General features: G+C 38.3%; 1 protein-coding gene across 4 annotated transcripts in view; it reads left to right on the plus strand.

Annotated features, from left to right (window-relative positions):
- Positions 1-2,926: 2,926 nt before the first annotated feature.
- Positions 2,927-21,310, plus strand: part of naif1 (nuclear apoptosis inducing factor 1) — a 32,419-nt gene continuing 14,035 nt past the window's right edge. For all 4 annotated transcript variants that reach the window (XM_053624854.1, XM_053624856.1, XM_053624855.1 and 1 more), the window contains exon 1: positions 2,927-3,483. In XM_053624854.1, coding sequence (XP_053480829.1) covers positions 3,024-3,483 — 460 coding nt within the window. In that variant the 5' untranslated portion in view covers positions 2,927-3,023. The remainder of the gene's footprint in view (positions 3,484-21,310) is intronic.

The raw sequence follows: 21,310 nt of genomic DNA on the forward strand, positions 1-21,310 counted from the left end.
ACAGTGAAGCATGGTGGTGGCAGCATCATGCTTTGGGGATGTTTTTCAGCGGCAGGAACTGGGAGACTAGTCAGGATCGAGGGAAAGATGAATGCCGCAATGTACAGAGACATCCTTGATGAAAACCTGCTCCTGAGTGCTCTGGACCTCAGACTGGGGTGAAGGTTTATCTTCCAACAGGGCAACGACCCTAAGCACATAGCCAAGATAATGAAGGAGTAGCTACAGGACAACTCTGTGAATGTCCTTGAGTGGCCCAGCCAGAGCCCAGACTTGAACCTGATTGAACATCTCTGGAGAGATCTGAAAATGGCTGTGCACCGACACTCCCCATCCAACCTGATGGAACTTGAGAGGTCCTGCAAAGAAGAATGGGAGAAACTGCCCAAAAATAGGTGTGCCAAGCTTGTAGCATCATACTCAAAAAGACTTGAGGCTGTAATTGGTGCAAAGGTGCTTCAACAAAGTATTGAGCAAAGGCTGTGAATACTTATGTACATGTGATTTTTTTGTTTTTTATTTGTAATAAATTTGCAAAGATTTCAAACAAACTTCTTTCATGTTGTCATTATGGGGTATTGTTTGTAGAATTTAGAGGAAAATAATGAATTTAATCCATTTTAGAATAAGGCTGTAACATAACAAAATATGGAAAAAGTGAAGCGACTGTGAATACTTTCCGGATGCACTGTAGTACTCTCTTTGGAGTTTATGTCAGATCAGGTGTGTAACAGTGATACAGTGGAAAAGGCAAATGTACTCTCCACTAGGGATGTCACGATATCAAAAATCTAGTAGTCGGTACCGATACCACCAAAAGTACTCGATACCAAAGTCGATACCACTGTGTGGTTTAAAAAAAAAAATTAAATTTTTAAAACAAAATTAAAAACTCTCCTGGAGGACATCCTCCTCTGGCTAATACTGGAGAGAGAGAGAAAAAGAGAGAGAGGGAGAGATATTTTAGTTATCAAACACCGTCTGACAATGACTAATAAAACAGTGGAGGCTACAAGCGCTAAGGTGCACTCCTAAGCGCACACACACACAAATACACACCCCTTATACTCTGAATGCAAGCATTAGTTTAAATTCACTAATATGGAGGCAGGCCAAAAAGATTTATTAAAAGCATGAACATTTGAATAATTATTAGTGACATTAGGCTACATTTTGCTGACAGGATACAGGCTGAATGGCGATGCATGGTGGCCCATTATGAGGTAGTTTATATCGCTAACATTACATGGATCATAACATTAGCTGGTTTCACGGCCACAATGCCAGCTGCCTCAAACATAATATAGGGCCCGTCTTTCAGGTGCTTCGTCAAATTCCAGGTGTTTCCTCGCTTTGTTTGAAATGAACGATAGCATCTGTTGCACACCGGCTTCAGAGCATCAATTATATGTTTGTTGTCATCCGCCTCGAATGCGAAGTATTTCCATATTTGCCTCTTATCACCTTTCCTTTCAACAAGTCGGGGCAGAGCTAAACTTCTTCACCATCTTCTGTAGTTTTTCCTGTGTGCTTGTAGGAGTTCTTCTTCTTCTTTACCACTTGTGGACCCACTCAAACACTTACACATATTTGCTGCCCCATCAGGTCCGGAAGAATTGCAACCTCTGTACCTTCATTACCAAATGTACCTATGCTACTGCCGAAAAACAAGTACCGTCACGTTTTAAGAATGTTGGTACCGATGTATCGGTTCTCGTGACATCCCTACTCTCCACTGCCTAGCCATTAGACCCAGACATAAACTTCACCAACAAGCTCATACAATCCAGGTCTTTCATATCTGACTCTGAGTGTGAGAAGTGCCCATCTAAGTTGCTTGAGACACTGCAGGAAGTTAATCTGCATTCTGTCTGTCACTTCAGAAGTTTGGCAGGTTTTTATTTATTTATTTACTTTTTACATTACAAAAACCTGAAATTTTAACAAGGGCCTATAGACTTTTTATATCCACTGTGTTTCAAAATTCTGAGATATGAACTCAAATTTTTTGACAAAATAAAATAAAAATAAAATTTGGGGTAATAAGTAAGAATTTTGGGATACCGAGTAAACAATTTGAGATACTAAGTCAAAGAATTAAGGTAAGTCAACATGTTCAGATATTAAGTCAAACATTCTGAAATTGAATGTTGAGATAATTAGTCAGAATTTTGAAATAAGTCCGAAAAATATCTGAGATGTGAGTGAAAGCATTTTAAGGTACAAAGTGAACATTTTTAAATATTATGTCAGAATTCTGACATACTGTTGCTGCCAAAAATAAAGAAAATTTTATCCTATTATCTGGTAAAAATATGCTTTCATTCTTCCATAATCTGATCAAAATACAGGTGTAGGCAAAACTACAGTGTAGGCAAAAGTGAAATATTAATAAATTTTCTGTGTCCATTTTTGATTTATAATAGTGATAAAACTATTTCTGTGAATGATGAAATACTAGTGTTTCCCTCAACCATGCTTAAAAAAAAATTCTTAACTAGTTGTAGTTAAGCAACAAAGCTATGATAATTTTGCCATGATTATATCTGCCATTTACTCCTGATCAGAAATTCAATTGTTTTTAGTCATAGTAAATAAAAATCTTCTGCACAAAAATGAATTTGTATAAGGTGGGTCCACGAGTTAATTTAACTGCTAGAGACTCGCATGAATGAGATAATTCTCATACATTGCATCAAAGTAGTATGCAGTATACAATACACTTGCGCAGTATACCATTTCAAACAGACCCACCACCATTATCCGCTTAAGACTAGTTTAAGTGACTGTTAGTTCCGCCAATAATCTCAGCAATCGTCACAACTTCCTAAACGGTACAACGAGTAAGGATCCGTGTTACGAAAGTAGGCGGGGTTTTACCCATTACGGCCGTAAACGTCGTGGTTAAAGAAAAGTCGATTCAGGAAGCCATTACGTTGCGCAGTTTAGTCAAGAAAAACTTACTATTTTTTACGTATTTTACGCACTTTAAAATACTTTCCTTAAGTCCTATTCAAAATATTATGGCATCACAGGCAAAGAAGAGAAAAATGAATTTCTCTGAAAGGGAGGTGGAAATCATTGTGGAGGAGATGGAAAAACAAAAGCACATTTTGGTGAACCATTACAACGCTGGCGTCACTCACATCGCCAAAAATAACGCCTGGATGGATATTCTGAAGCGGGTGAACGCTGTGACCAACTGCCAGCGCGAGCTCGCCGAGGTGAAGAAGAAATGGTCTGATTTGAAAACCGAGGTTCGTCGTAAAGTGGCGCAGGCTCGCGCAGCGATTGAGGACACAGGGGACTGCACCACGGTACCGGTTATTCTTACTGCCATGCAGCAGCGCATTTGTAACCTGTTGGGGGAAGCCACCATCATCAGCCTGCCTGCTGGAGAATCGGGAGAGCCGAGTGCGGAGATTGCGGTACCGGTGTCCGTGCCTATTAGCACAGCCACCACTACCGTTACACTAACGCAGAGTAAGTCAATGGCGTTACTGCAGCGCGGTTTAGCGCTTATTACCGTAAACTATCCTCAAAATAATGGTGGAAAACGTCACCACAACCCAACACAATAACAAATGTTATAAAATGTTGTTAATCGCGACTTTCGTATTATAATGTTCTGTCTGAGCGAAGAGCCGTTTAGAGATATGGGACAAGTTTTGACATTCTAGCTAGCAAAACTCTAACGCACTGAAATTTACATTTGCAGCTCAACAACTGTAAGTTTACTTTAAATGCCCACTGTTGCAATTCTGAGACAATTGAAAAGCAAATTATTTTGAACAGAGACCAAACCCAGAACTTTATTATTCTGTAAGATCAAATATGGTTTGGGTTTATGAGGTTCCAATTGTTTCTTATTAAGCAATCTCTTCATCTCATAAAAACATTACATTGGAAACAAACTCAGCAGTGAAAGACATTTGGAGCCTATTAAGAACACACAACGATCATATACACCGATCAGCCATAACATTAATTAACATTAATCGGCACCAATAACCGATTCCTGGAACTATCGGTTATGGGCAAAAATGCATAAAAATCCCAAAATAGTTTTTCCTGGTTGCGTCTGTTGCAGGAGCGGCCGTGAAGGGTCCGCTGCCATTATACAGTACGAGAGCGGCCTCTAGAGGCTAAATAAGATATAACACTGATGCCTCGTGGTGTTTGTTTTTGACACGTGAGACCAGTGCCGGTCCTAGCCCATTTGGTGCTCTCGGCGAGATTCATCCTCAACCCCCCCACGTACTCAATAATAATTTATTTATTTCAATAATAATAAAAAAATAAAACATAAAAAATAAACAGCCATTGTGGATAGGCATAACCACAAAAAATAATATAAACACAAATTTTCCTTATTATATGTTCAATACAAAGCAAATGCTAAGAATTTTTTAATGAAAATAAATAACAGTACAAAAATAACAATGTAGTATATACTGTAATTTAAACACTCTGCTGTATCTACATTTGTTTCAAGTAATGTGTGCTTTTATATAATTTTACCTTCCTGGCCTTCCTTGCTCCAAAATCATTAATAATGTTGTCATATGAGATTTGACCAGCAATGTCATGGTTAATGGTAATCACAGCCAGACCGTTGAGATGCTTCTGTGACATGGTTGAGCTCCTGATGGTTTTTGTCGCTTCATTTTGCATCTCAACTAACAATTTTGATTGGTACTGCCGGTAATACGTCAGCAGTATTAGCATAAAAATTATGCCATGATCATTATCGTCCATAATGCCGTAAAAAACTAAATCATCATCACTGATACTCGCACACACATCACAGTCACACAGACACCAACGGTGATGACTGATAAGTATGGTGTACTTGAATTTTATTTAAAAAATAACCCACTGGTGATTCGTGTCCTGTGGCACTTAATGCAGCCTTGCGACACACTGCCACTTATTTACATAGGCACTAGGGGGCGCCAGCAAACCAATTTGACCAAACTAACTTTTTTGAGGCAATAAAATACAGGAGGAAAGCTAAATGTGGCTCTGTACTAGGGCTGTCAACTAGTGATTATTTTATCATAATCGATTAGTTGGCTGATTATTTATTGATTAATTGATTAATCGGATGGGGAGCGAACTTTCAGTACCATTTTTTTGTTGATGTAAAATAAAATCCACAAACTGAGTGTTACAAATATAAACTTCAGACTAAAACTTTACACAACTGTTGATTGGACAAACAGTTGTGTAAAGTTTTAGTCTGAAGTTTATATTTGTAACACTCAGTTTGTGAATTTTATTTTACATAAACAAAAAATGGTACTGAAAGTTTGCCCCCATCCGATTATGTCATACACTAGACCAGTGGTTATCAACCTTTTGTGAGCTCTGGACCATTAGCATATGTTACTTTATTTTATTAATATTTAACATTAATTATATTAACATTGGACATTTAAAATGGAAGCAAAACATTTCAAGATTTCATTTTTTACATTTTATTTAATTTGACTCTCTGAATTATCTTTTGTTTATTTTCAACTTGTCTACCGCTCATAGGTTTTTGCAAATTATCATTTAATTTGTAAATAAATTTAAAATAAATCCATCAATGAATGTTTGTCAGCTCAGCTAAGGTGATATTTGTGAATGCACGCGAATAACCAAATTGATTAATTTTAAAACATCTCATTTGAATATGTTTTGATACATGTAACAAAAAAAAAAAAAATATATATATATATATATATATATATATATATATATATATATAGAGAGAGAGAGAGAGAGAGAGAGAGAGAGAGAGAGGACCAACCCCCCAAAATCCCCCCCTGCTTGAGAAACACTGCACTAGATGGTAGTCCAAAATGTAAGTGTATAGTACAGCATTTGGGACACAACTTTAGTATTTACTCTCCGAAGCGTGATTTCGGAACAGAAGTAACGTAATGAGTAAACGTACCCTGTACTGCGCACAGATCAACTAATCGATAATGAGATTCGTTGACAACGATTTCCATAATCAATTATTATCGATTTTATCGATTAGTTGTTGCAACTCTACTCTGTACTGCTAATCGGATTCGGTAGGGCAGTGGTGGGGCGGCACCCCAAATATGGTGATGCCCTAGGCGGCTGCCTATAACGCATAATGGATTGACCACTGCGTGAGACTACACTATGCATGGAGCAGGATACTTCAGATGCGGATTTAAAAAATAGACACTCAGTACGTTTACATGGACAACAATAATCCAACATTAACCAGATTAAGACAATACTGTGATTAAGAAACTACCATGTAAATAGCAATTTTTTATTACCTTAATCCAATTAAAGTCATACTCGAAGTAAACACAAATCGAATTAACACATGTGGAGTATTCCTGTTTTAGTCACATTATCGATGTGTTTTACAGACATGTAAACACCTCAATCACACTATTAACATTGTGTGGGAGTTTTCACCATATTTTGCAACAGGACACGATCACACACGGCAGTGCTCAACCGTTTTACAGCAAACAAGAGAGCATGGCTGCGTCCGAAACCGTGTACTTACCTGCTATATAGTAGGTGAAATACACATATATAGTAGGCGAAGTACATGTATCTCAGCTACTATACAGTAGGTAAGAACGCAGTTTCAGATGCAGCCCATGGCTTCAAGCAGTCATCTATTTGCACATACAGCATGTCAAATAATTAACTGCACTTGAAGCTTTCGTAAAAATTAAAGATAAAAACACCCAAAACTGTATAAGGTACCATAACGAAGACGAACTGTGTGTTGATACGTGAAATTCTGGAGGGAACGTCGGACGGCGTGGTGTGGTGACGTAATGACGTGTGCTGTTAATCGATCTATGTTCTATAACATGTAAAATGGGAACATGAAAGGAATATTCTAAAAGCGACTCATGTAAACACCTTAATCACAATATTGTCTTATTCAAGATAAGGTCAATAATTAGATTATTGCTGTCCATGTAAACGTAGTCAATGAACAGTGTTACTTTTTGGTTCAGTTTGGATGTATATATTTTATACACACACACACAGTGCCCTTCACTAATATTGGCACCCTTGGTAAATATGAACAAACTGAAAAATTGTGATTATTGTTTAACCTTTTGAGCTTTTGTTAAAAAAAATTCACAAAAATACTCTGCTTTCATGGATATCAAACAATCAAACACAACACAGGTTTAGCAAAAGTTGATATAAAGTTTTTAAAAAAAATCTTTGTTAAATATGGGTGTGCAACAATTTATTGGCATTTATATGAGGTAATACATAGGCCAAATTCCCTTAGTCATTGATAACAATGGGTAAGACCAAGGAATATTGTTGTGATGTGTGACAAAAGCTTGTTGAGCTTCACAAAATGGGAAGTGGCTATAAGAAAATTGCACAAGCATCGAAAATGCCCATTTCCACCATCAGGGCAATAATTAAGAAGTGGAAATGTTATGTCATGTCAACCTGGAAGAGGACGTGTGTCTATATTGTCCCAATGCACTGTCAGGAAGATGGTTCAAGTGGCCAAAAAATCTCTAAGAATCACAGCTGGAGAATTGCAGAAATTAGTTGTGTCTTGGGGTCAGAAAATCTCCAAAACTACAATCTGAAGTCACCTACATCACCACAAGTTGTTTGTAAAGGTTTCAAGAAAAAAAGCATCTACTGTCATCCAAAAACAAACTCAAGTGTCTTACTGGAACTTCAAATGGGATCGGGTTCTATGGTCAGATGAAACGAAAATAGAGCTTTTTGTCAATAAACACCAGAGGTGGTTTGTCACACACAGAGAGGTAGCCATATAGAAAAGTACCTCATGCCCACAGTTAAATATGGTGGTGGCTCTTTAATGTTTTTCTGCCAGAGGACCTGGACATTTTGTTAGGATACATGGCATCATGGGCTCTATCAAATATCAACAGATATTAAATGAAAACCTGACTGTCTCTGCCAGAAAGCTTAAAATGGGCCATGGTTGGATCTTCCAGCAGGACAGTGATCCAAAACATACATCAAAATCAACACAAAAATGGTTTACTATCCACAAAATCAAGGTCCTGCCATGGCCATCCCAGTCCCCTGACTTGAAACCACTAGAAAACCTGTGGAGTGAACTGAAGAGGAGAGTCCACCAGCGTGGACCTTGAAATTTGAAGGATCTGGAAAGATTCTGTATGGAGGAATGGTCTCGGATCCCTTGCCATGCATTCTCCAACCTCATCAGTCATTATAGGAGAAGACTCAGAGCTGTTATCTTGGCAAAGGGAGGTAGCACAAAGTATGGACTACAACCCCAATTCTGAAAAAGTTCGGACCAAAAGGAGTGAGTTGTAAATGTACTTTGTATTTAAACAAAAACATGTATAGACAAGGTATTTGATGTTTTACCTAATCAACTACGTACTTTTTTTGAAGGTAAACATTTATTTTGAAATTGATGCATGAACCACGTTCCAAAAAAGTTGGGACAGGGGCAATTTAGGACTAAGAGCGATGTGACAAGTTGAAATAAGAAGGTGATGTGAAGCAGGTGAGGCAGTCGTCTAATCATAGTATATAAGGAGCCTCCAAAAAAGACATAGTCCTTCAAGAGCAAGGATGGGTCGAGGCTTGACAATCTGCCTACAGATGCTTTAGCAATAGGGGTGCACCGAATGTTTGGCAGCCGAAATTATTAAATTAATAAGCGAAAAGGCTGAATAAATTTGACCGAACAATGACGTGTTTGATGACGCGACCAAATAGCCTAGCAACCAGAGTGAGACGTGCGAATGTCACAACCTCCACTTCCGGCAACGCGCTCTGAGAGATGAGAGGGCGCGCGCGTGCATGAGTGCTCAGCGAGCACATGCTTTTCGGATGTTGACAACCGTGACATTGTTTACTCTGGACATGTTCTTTTGTTTTGTTTCTGTATTCTGTCACATCGCGAGATGGAAGGGAGTATAGTACAGAAGCAGACAAATCCAAATCGTAATCCAAAAAACGTAGTCAAGACAGGCAAAGGGTCGGGCGATCGGCAAACAGGCATAAACGGGGCAAAGCAGGAATCAAAGTCGCGGTCATAGAAAACAGGGTCAAAACACAAAACAAGAAACATGAACTAGTACTATGGACTGGGAGCGGAAAAACCAGCAGGGACTAAATGAACTAATCTATAGTTTAAACTAACTAAATATATCAAGGAACATAACATTAACAACGTATCTAACTATACTATATCTATTATAATACTCTGTGAGGTGTACAGGGAAGCGAGCGGTATATATCCCCAATATAATCAGCCGTATATAATCGAATAGAACCATTTTTTGCACTCTTGTCAATGCACTTTTTAATGCACTTTTTAGTTGTAGGCTACAGAGTGTTCCATTCTTTCAGCAGTCAGTTATAGGCCTAACATAGGCTATTCAAGGGGGGCTCAAAGATGACCACATCAAAATATTTTTATTTTACTAATTTATTTATTTAAAGTTATATTGTTCCTTGTTGGTAGCCTATGCCTGCTGGAATAAAAAAAAAATGTTCAGTGTTAAATAAATATTTTGAAACTGTAGTTTTTGTAATTGATTTTTTCTTTGAAAAGCAAGAAAAGCACATTTTAACTATTTATTTATGCAATGGTGAAAAAAATTGGCAAAATAAATGGAAAAAACGTGTTCGGCCTTCGGCCAAGTTTTTCATTATATTCGGTTTCGGCCTCAGCCAAGAATTTTCATTTTGGTTCATCCCTATTTAACAAATAATCCAACACTTTGAGAATAACATTCCCCAAATACAAATCAGAAGGATTTGGGGCATTTCACCTTCAACAGTATACAATATAATTAAAAGTTTCAAGGAATCTGGTCAAATCTCGGTGCGTAATGGGCAAGGCCGAAAACCACTTCTGAATGCATGTGATCTCTGATCTCTCAGATGTCTAGAATCGTTGCCAACTTCTCTGGGCTCGGTCTCATCTGAGATGGACAGTAACACAGTGGAAGCGTGTTTTATGGCCCAACAAGTCAACATTTCAAATAGTTTTTGAACAAAACAGCCATCGTGTTCTCCGTGCCAAAGAGGAAAAGGACCATCCAAGCTGTTATCAGCGCCAGGTCCAAAAGCCAGCATCTGTCATGGTATGGGGGTGTGTCAGTGCCCATGGCATGGGTAAATTGTACATCTGTGGGGGCACCATTAATGCAGAAAGATATGTACACATTTTGGAGCAACATATGCTGCCATCCAGAGCAGGAAAACGCCAAACCACATTCTACCCGGATTACAAGCGCATGGTTGCATAAGCAGAGAGTGCAGGTGCTAGCATGGTTTGCCTGCAGGCCTGAACTGTCTCCGATTGAGAATGTGTGGCACATTATGAAGCGCAAAATAAGGCAAGAAGGCCCCGTACTGTTGTGCAGCTGAAGAAATGCATAATGGATGAATGGGGGGAAATTCCCTTGCTAAACTTAACCAACTGGTATCTTTAGTGCCCAAATAAGTCTTACTAAAATAAAATGTGCTTACAGTGGTAAACAGTCGACTGTCCCAACTTTTTTCGAGTGTTTTGCAGTCATCAGATTTGAAATGAGTGTATATTTTCAAAAATAAATTAAATTCACAAAGTATAACATCAAATAATGTGTGAATAATGTGTTTTCTATATAGAACAGGGTGGATTGAATTTTCAAATGACACATTTTTCTGCATTTTCCATACTGTCCCAACTTTTCCAGAATTGGGGTTTTAAAAGGGTGCCAATAATTGTTGCACATCTATATTTAACCAAGACTTATTTTTGGATAAAGGTTAAACAGTTAAGACAATTTTTGACAGCCTTCTTTGCTCATATTTACTAAGGGTGCCAATAATAGTTTTCGTTAGTCTTCTTCTTCTTGTTCTTCTTCTTATTATTATTAGGATTCAAGCCCAGAAGGGGTAAAGAGCCCTATTGTTTTTTTTAGTTTTCTTATTATTAGGGGTAAAGCTGAGTCCTAGAAATTAAATTCTCCCGCCATTTTGAATTTTCTAAGAAACCTACTTTTTCAAACTCGTTGTAGGCCATTTGTCCGATTTACACGAAAATTGGCATGCATCATCTAGAGATACTTACGACAAAAAGTTATTCACAGAATTTTGATAAACCATATGTTTCAAATGGCGCTTCAACGAATTCGACGGCGAGCACACCAAACTAACATGAGGGTATATCTCCGTAACAATTTTTGAGGGATTATGATGAAACTTGGAATATCTCATCAGCATTAGGCCAGGAGGTTAGCTGCAGTGTTTCGGAACAGCAACACCTAGTGGTCAAGAGATGTGAAAAAAACACATTTTTGTTAATAACTTTTGAACAGTTTGTCATCAAATCATTAAATTGGTCTCATTAGATTCGGGGGGGGGGGGGGGCATACCAAGTCCAACGATATGAAAATTCCTATGTGGGCCATTTTGTATGTTGCCCATTTTGAATTTAGATATAAAATGCTGTATTTTACGAATGACTTGGCATATCCGTACGAAACTTTGTATGTGTCTTTGGGACCAGGCTCTGAAGGGACTCAAAGTTTTGGGACAGCACCACCTTGTGGTCAAAAATTATAATGCTATTTCTAAAAATGCTAATAGGTATTGACTCGTTTTGCCTGCTGTCATGAGACTTGTCTTGATAGATTCTGTGCTTCAGGCCGAGAACAACGATACCAATTATGCCATGGTCGAGCAAACTTCCTGTCCGCTATTTTTAAATGTTTTTAAAAGCCTAATTTTTCAAACTCCTCCTAGACCATTTGTCTGATTTGCACAAAAATTGGCCTGCATCATCCAGAGCAGAGGTTCTCAACCTTTTGTAACTAAAGCTCCACCCAAGCCTCCCCTACCATGTGGCACGCCCCCCCCCCCCCCCCCATTGGTGGAGACTAAGTAAAATGATTCTATATAAATTCTATCTATATATAACCTAATCTATAATCTGTTTTGATTATTTTCGATAGATAGATTTTTTGCTTTTGTGTTTTTTTACTTTTTTCTCAATTACTTTTCATAGCTTTTATGATTTTTTAAAATGACTTTTATAAAACTATATAATGGACAGGTATGGAACATGAATAATCAGAAATGTTTCTGAACACTATAATTACTTTGAACAACAGAACTAGGTTGTAATAACGTACTATTTTACATGTAAAACATGTTGCATTCCATTCGTCTTGCATTCTAAAAACATTTGCATACGAATTATGCAAATCGGGATGAAGGGGTATCTCGTTAGCCATAAAATTGTTAAATCAATCAGTGGGACACCTGCGCTTGCTTCTTTTTACATTCACATCTATAGCCTGGTTTATACTCAGCACGTCTGCAATAGTGCGAGGGAGCGTGCGGCAAAAGTGACGTCATCGCGGAGTGGGTGGTCGAGCATGTTGAGTGCGCGAGGCCTCATTTCACGTGGCAGTGTGCACGGCATTTTTTGTAGCTTGCTCCACATCCGAAAATGAATGACTTCGAGGCGACTCTTGCCGAAAGGTACAATTGTACAGGCATCTCTATGATCCATCCATGCGGGACCATAGAGATAGACAGATGGCAGAAAATTCATGGAATGGTTTTTAAAAAATAGTGATTTTGATTTGCTTTGTACATACTGTTGAAAGAATAAAGCCAAAGCTGAAAGTTTTTTGGGGCTGAACCATGTTTTCATTCATCAGTATCTTCACAAATAAACCAGTCACTACACCACACCGTCAGGCGGTGAGTAAACCTCATTCTTTTGTCTTTATACATAAAGACATTTACATGGATGGGCGGCCATACAGAGTGATGATTCTGTAATAACTTTCTTTTGTCTCTATACGTAAAGAGACATTTGCATTGATGGGCGAACATAATCACCTGATTTTGTAAATGTGAGAAATGGCATTTGCAGGAAGCACCCACTTTTTGCTTATGTCTATAGTAATTGCTAACATTTACAAAATGAGCATACAATAAATAATAAGTCTATTTAATGAAAGTGAAGGACCATGTTTAAGAAACATTTTAATGAAATGAATAAAATAAAAAAAATGAGGTTGTTCAATTTAATTTCATAGGCTACATGCTCATATTTATAGCTATATTTTGTTGTAATGTGACACGTGATATTCCTCAGCATTCAGCAACTCCACGCGTCATGTTTGTACGCGTTGCAATGGTTGTTCCGACAAACTACTTCTTTTAACTGCTTCCTGTTGGTTTATAGGACGATTACTCCAAGTCGCCCACTTTTCTTTCAAAGAATATTACAACGTCAAGCACATCAAGTATAAATGCCTCATCCGTTTGGAGTGGTGTGCACGCAGTCAGCGGAGGCTCGCAGTATGGAGCCAGGCGAAAGTATAAACAAGGCTTATGTCAGCTGCCGTGTGATCAATAGAATGTGTTTCTCCGGCTCTCAGCCACTCACTGAACAGAGCAGACGCAGAGAGAGGTGTGAGTTCAGCGGGAAAGCAAGACCTTGCACTTGCAGGACAGTACTGGCCACATTTGGAAAGTTGCTAAGGTTTGTCCAAAAAGTAGCTAGATTTGTTGTTGGGTACTTTTTTACAAAAAACAAAAGTCGCTAAAGGAGTCTGAAAAGTCGCTAAGTTGGCAACACAGGTCTGCACTGACAGCTAGAAAAAAGGCAGGTTAAGCTCCACCTCTCCCCAGCAAAAAGAAAATTCAGAGGGAGAGGGAATGCGGGGTTTTTCATTTATGCACAGTCTATTTGAAAATCAGTAAAATACACAGAGTACCCAAATGATGCCCTGTCTGTTTTTCTTGAAAACTATTTGCATCCCCCTTCCGATCTAGAGGCACTAAGTTATTCACGACAAAAAGTTATTCACAGAATTTTGATAAACCATACTGTTTTCTAATGGCGCTTCAATGAATTTGAAGAATGCGCAAAATTGAACATGAGGCTGTATCTCCGCAACACTTTGAAGGATTGTGGTGAAACTTGGTAAGCTTCATCAGCATTAGGCATCGTTTCGGCACACTGCCCCCTACTGGTCATGAGATCGCTGCACAGCATGTACATGGCAGTCTCACAAATGTTTGTTTCACCATGAAAAAGAAAGTTGTTAAAACATACAATGTCCAATCTGCTCTAAACTTCACATGTTTTATAAAAGTCCAGGCCTGAAGATATATACATGCCAATAATCAGTTGTAGTCATAGCGCCACCTGCTGGCAACAACCATTTCCAGGACTTATACTTTAACAAACTCCTTCCAGAGATATAATCAAATCAACATCATATTCAGTCAGTCTAATCTAAAGGCCTTGCTGATATGAAATTGCAAAGCTTTTGAGTTTTCATTGAAGGGCGTGTCCGTGGTGGCCTGACAAATTTCAAGTTGAAACGAATCACATTTTTGAGGCCTAAACATGCTCAAAAACTCATACAACTTTGGACACACCTCAAAAGTGGTGAATATTTACATCTGCTAAGGTTTTACAATTGAGCGTGGCAAAATGGTTCGATAGCGCCACCTACAGAATTTCAATGATGTGTGCCTCGTGCTACATTTCACCTACAAATATGAAATTTGGTAAACATGTGTAACATGCCAATACATACAAAAAGGTCTCTGGTACCCATGCCCTAAACTCAACAGGAAGTCAGCCATTTTGATTTTTCTCTTAAATTTCTGCTCAGATTTTGCCATTTCTAGGAGTCGGATTTTAACGAACTCCACCTAGAGATTTCATCGAATCGACATCATATTCGGTCAGTCTCATCTAAAGGCCTTGACAATGCTAAATTGCAAAAAGCTTTTGTGTTTTTGCTTGCACGGCTTGGGTATGGCGGTCTCACAATGTTCGATGTTTTGCCATGAAACAGGAAGTTGTTATAAGTCAAACATACAATGTCCAATCTGCTCCAAACTTCACAAGTTTGATAAAAGTCCCGGCCTGAAGATACCTCCATGCCAATATTCAGTTATAGTCATAGCGCCACCCGCTGGCAACAGGAAATGACATGTTTTACTCTGATCTATTCCTAGCAACATATAAAAATATGCCAGCAAATTCTAAACATGTTAGCAACATGCTAGAAACATGTTAAACATGCTAGCAACACTTAGCTAAGTGCTAAAGCATGCTATTAATGCCATGAAACAGGAAGTTGTTAGAACTCAAACATACAATGTTCAATCTGTACCAAACTTCACATATTTGATATGAATCCTGGCCTGAGGACATCTACATGCCAATATTCAGATATAGTCATAGCGCCACCTACTGCCAACAGGAAATTACATGTTTTATATCGCTATACACTCCTAACAACATATAAGTGCTAAAAAGTGCTAAAAAATGGAATGGCATTCCCTGCCCCAACATGCACGATGGTGCGAGGTCCTGTTCATTGCTGCTTGCAGCTTTAATTTTATGTTGTATTTAAGATCTAAAATTCTTTAATATTAGATATACACAAAAACAGAAGAAATCACGATGGGGCAATTATTTTTTCACAGCACTGTACTTTAGCTCTTACCACTGTTATCCCATACAGTTGTACAAATTCCCTATATGAAGTCAAGGTGGCCTGTTCTCTAAACTCTGGGCTAGGACCACCCTTGGATGTTAAAAAAAAAAAAATTAAAAAGATGTCAACTGCTCTTTTTTAGTTGATCTATGTTTCTATTTCTTTTTATGGCATATAAATATACCCTAGATTTTTACAATCAAAAGGATAACAAATGGGATAAAAATGCTGCCACTGACTTTTTTATTCTATTCCCTGATATCAATTTCTTCTGTATTACCCACATCCATCCGTACTCCATGTCTCTGTGTCTGATTGGGCTAATGTCTACCACCCACTTTGGGAGTTTGTCAAATACTACCCCTACTGGATTTTCAGCGAAAGTGTCACTGTAAGGCTCAAGTTACCTAGACTCAGATGTGAGTGGAAGTTTAAAAACAGGTCTAAATGGATTCCCTCTTCTGTATAATGCAAATTGTGTCATAGATTACTTAATGCACAATACTCAACTTAAAAGGTAAGAATGTAAAACTCTCCCTATTAGGGTCATGGTGATGGCAATTGGGCGAGTGTCCAAAAAATCTACACATCCACATTTTAGGAGTATTCTTGTACACAACAGGCCCTTTACCTGGACCGATGTTGTATTACAACGGCGACAGTTAGGTAAATGTACAAAAAATATTTACAAAACCAGGTCCTTGGTTGCTCTGTAATTTTCAAAAAACACACAGCAACTGCAGTTCTTTTTATTACACAGAAATTTTCTGTCTAATATTCACTTACACAACAGCATATAAGAATACTTCTTTTACTCACTTTGTTTCTCCAATGCAAAGGTTTTGATTCATACATTCACACTTTGTCTCCTTATGTCTGAAGCTCACTCACACACCTATTTATTGAGAACTCATGTTTCTTACAATAAAAAAATAGCGATTTTTCCTAATGTAGGGCTCCAGACATGTTGTCTCTACCTGAGTGGAACCTGCCAAGCAAGGACACCCCACCCGTGCAAACCACTCATACTGAGAGGACCCCAACCCACTATACACACGCAGTACTGAGCACCCCAAGACCAAGATCTTTAACACAAGAGAACAACACTCAAAATGGAGTAATCAGCACCCAACAAGTGACACGCTGAGCCAACAAATTGGAGCATTCAGTTGCTAGATCGATGTTGTGCTTACTATACCCTAGGCCGGTGATAGGGGTATTCGATAGAGTATCTCACAGCAGGTGCTGTGAATGGTTCAGGGTCAGGTAGGCCAGGCCTGCCAGGAACTCACCCAGAAGAGAAACAACCACCCACAGCCCCTAAGGTAGGGACAATCACAAAGGAAAAAAGAGAAAAGAGACCCCACAGCCACCAAGATAGGGACAATCCAAGATCCATGATGGCGCCAGTGTATCTGTCGGCATGTCGTCTCTCTTGTCTTTCCCGTCTATTACAGTTTGTTGTATCTGTTATGTTCGTCTGGCATCTGTGCTGTTTTTACTTTGTATCGTGCCACTCTGGTATCGTGTATACTCAGTGTTGATCTAAGATCGTCAAGCTTCGCTCAACATCAAAGGCTGTATGGGAGCTCATCTGGGATTTTGTCCTGCTCTGCATTCTTGTTTTCAATCCTTGTCCAGACAACCCGCTGTGGAGTGCGCTCGCCGGCTACCTTGCCGCGTTCCTCCTCTAAGGAAGCGCCGCAGGAAGAAAGGGAATCGTAGTGGTGTTCGGCTGAGAATCAGACGGGCAATTGCTTTCTCCATACAATCGATGGAGATTCCCTTGGTTACTATAAGCTTGGAGGGACTCCACTTGACGCGACGCTCATGGGATTACAGATGTTTTTCATCTGCCTATTTTCCCAGACTTTCTACGCTCATCTAATTGCTCTGCTCCTCCACGATTACGGATTCGTCATAGAGGAGTGAACTGCTTAAATCTCTGCCAACTGGATTTCGTTCAACCGGATCTGACCCCGTTACCTCAATCTCCTCTGAATATGGCCTTAGTTAACGCTTGGTCTGTGTGCAGCAAAACTACTTTGGTGCTTAAAGCATTTGATTGGTATGAAAGGTACTGCCTTACAATGGTGCAGCTCATATCTTAAAGACAGGTTATTTTCGGTAGCGTTGGGTAATTTCTCCTCATCTTTCACTCCTATTCTTAGTGGTGTACCTCACGGCTCCATTCTGGGCCCACTTCTTTTTAACGTATATATGCGTCCGTTGGGGAATATTATTAGAGTGCACAATGTCTCTTTTCATCTATTTGCTGTTGATACCCAGTTGTACATACCATTGAAAGCTGGGGACTCCATTCAACCATTGTTGGACTGTCTCGGCAATATTAAAAAATGGTTGACAAATAACTTTCTCCAACTTAATGAAGCCAAAACCCAAATAATTGTTTTTGGTCCCCCGAGATTGAGAGAAGGTCTCATTAATGAGCTTTGTAATCATCCCCTCAATTTCTTCCCAGGTTAGGAACCTTGGTATCATCCTAGACTCAGAATTATGCTTAACCAAGCAAATAAATTTGGTCATTAAGAATAGTTTTTATCAATTACGGCTTATTTATAAACTTAAAACATTTTTGTTTTTCCAAGATTTAGAGAAGGTTATTCATGCTTTTACAACATCGTGGATAGATTATTTTAATTCATTGTAGTTGGGTCTTCCTCAGTCATCTCTTCCTCGTCTCCAGATGGTTCAGAATGCAGCTGTAAGACTGCTGGCCAGGGCAAAGAAATATGATCATGTCTCCCCAATTTCAGCATCGCTCCATTGGCTCCCGGTCCATTTTAGGATCCAGTTTAAGATTCTGTTATTTGTCTTTAAAACTCTTAATGATCAAGCTATGTCTTATCTCAAGGATTTTCTTACACCACATTCAGCTAGCAGTTTTTTAAGATCTTCTGATAGGTTTCTTCTGTATGTCCCTCGATCCCGTTTAAAAACTAAGGGGGATAGAGCTTTTTCAGTTGCCACCGCTCGTTTATGGAATCATTTGCCACTGGACAGCTGCCTTGCACCATCAGTTATCATTTTTAAAAAGAGGCTGAAAGCATATCTCTCCTCCCAGGCATTTTTATTCCTTAATATTGTTAATATTGTGAATATTCGTTTAATCAGATTTTTACTATTGTCTATTGTCTGTCTTTATTTAGTTTTATTCTGTTTTCTATTTTACTTTTCTTACTCTGTTCAGCACTTTGGTCAGCTTTGCTGTGTTAAATGTGCTATATAAATAAAATTTACTTGCTTGCTTACTTACTTACAGTCACAAAAGAAAAAAGAGAATATTTGCAAAATCAGAACAGAAGGAAAGATTCCTAGAATAACAATCAAGCAAACAACATTAAACACCTATTAGACCAACAAGACTTACAAGATTTAAACTACTTATTATCTTCATGCCTCTTGTGTGACCCACCTATACAAACCTTTTCCGGGTACCCTTTCTGGGACAGGACCAATCTGCTTAACTTTTATCTACTTATTTCTATCCACTAGCACAGCTGTATACGAGATCACTGTTCACTAAATTATACAGTGAAGAGTGGTATCGGCAGGGTTTTGCAGGCTTCTCTCTTTCTATGTATTTTTACCTCATTTATATTTCACTGTATCCATCAAGGCCCTCTTACAGCAAAATACATTCTGCATGCAGCTGTATCTTTTTGAGATACAAAACCCCTATGCTCAATTTAGTTCTTTAATTTGAAGAAGCCCATGAGTGTTCTTACCGCCTCAGGCTGAGCCACAGCAAACCACACAAGCAAATTATCTAAAAGCAAAAATGATTACCTTCTTCAAGGTGGCCACCTTGCTCATGCAGTTAGTCCCTCACCCTACCTGGCTTTTGTTCCAATCCTGCCAACTATGCTAATTTTATGTGGTGGAAAATCTCTTCAATCAAAGGTAAAAAATGTCCAGAGTCGAGGGTCTAAGGATGCCAAAAATCAGACTTCATTGAAAATACAACAAAGCCGAGACTTCTGTGGATCACCTCAATGAATAAATTGGTGGCACAGGCTTTTATATAATTCTGAAACAGTGATCTAATTTAGGTGTGGTTTTACCCCATTTCTCTTTTAGTCACACCCCAGCCTTTTGCCACAATTAATTCATCATTCAATTCATCTTAAACTCTAGAGTGTGCTGTATGTGAAAATCCCAGGAGTTCAGCAGTTTCTGAAATACTCAAACCAGCCCATCTGGTACCAATATCCATGACATGACCAAAGTCACAGAAATGACACTTTCTTCATTCTGATGTTTGACATTACTTGAACATTACCTGAAGCTCTTTACCTATATCTGCATGATTTTATTCATTGTGCTCCTGTCACATGATGATTAGATAACTGCATGAGTATACAGTTGTTCCTAATAAAGTGGACATTGAGTGTATTTATGAACACATTTATGTTTCTGACACCCAACATCACAGTGTAACATTTTAGAAAACAAATTCTTGCTGGTTGTCCTTGTTTTTTAGTTTTTCCTGTTTTGCTGCCTTGTTTTTCAAAAAAAAAAAACTGCAAAAAAAAAAAAAGTCACATAGTTAGTTGATTTAGGTCCACTTGTGTGCAATCAAAGTGTCACACAATCTGTCACATGATGTCTGTATATATACATCTGTTCTGAAAGGCTCCTGAGTCTGTCTACATATATATATATATATATATATATATATATATATATATATATAATATATATAATATATGTATGTATGTATGTATATGTGTGTGTATATTAGGGATGCACCGAAATGAAAATTCTTGGCCGAAGCCGAAACCGAATATAATGAAAAACTTGGCCGAATACCGAACACGTTTTTTCATGTTTTTTCCGTTTATTTTGCCATTTTTTTCATCATTGCATAAATTAAATTTACTATTTTTTTTTACTATTTTGTCTTGCCTTTCAAAGAAAAAAATCAATTACAAAAACTACAATTTCAAAATATTTATTTAACACTGAACATTTTTTTTCATTCCAGCAGGCATAGGCTACCAACAAGGCACAATATAACTTTAAATTAATAAATGAGTAAAATAAAAATATTTTTTATGTGGTCATCTTTGAGCCCCCCTTGAATAGCCTATGTTAGGCCTATAACTGACTGCTGAAAGAATGGAACACTCCGTAGCCTACAACTAAATAGTGCATTGAAAAGTGCATTGACAAGTGCAAAAAGTGGTTCTATTCGGTTATATACGGCTGATTATATTGGGGATATATACCGCTCGCTTCCCTGTACACCTCGCGGAGTATTATAGTAGATATAGTATAGTTAGATACGTTGTTAATGTTATGTTCCTTTAAATAAATACGTCTTTACCTGCTTCCGTACTCTACTCTCTTACGTCTCACGACGTGACAGAATACTCCAGAACAGAAACAAAACAAACGCACGTGTCCACAGTAAACAATGTCACGGTTGTCAACATCCGAAGAGCATGCATTCGTGCACGTAGCTTGTGCATGCGCGCACCCCCTCATCGCTCCGAGCGCGCTGCCGGAAGTGGAGGTTGTGAAATTCGCGCATCTCACTCTGGTTGCTAGGCTATTTGGCGCGTCATCAAACATGTCATTGTTCGGTCAAATTTATTCTGCCTTTTCACTTATTCGGTCGAACACCGAAAGTGCTTTTTTTGCTATTTTTGGTTGCCGAACATTCGGTGCATCCCTAATAAATTATATATATATATATATATATATATATATATATATATATATATATATATATATATATATATATATACACACACACAACCCCAATTCCAAAAAAGTTG

This window comes from Ictalurus furcatus, chromosome 5, assembly GCF_023375685.1.
Source record: "Ictalurus furcatus strain D&B chromosome 5, Billie_1.0, whole genome shotgun sequence".
Taxonomy (NCBI): Eukaryota; Metazoa; Chordata; class Actinopteri; order Siluriformes; family Ictaluridae; genus Ictalurus; species Ictalurus furcatus.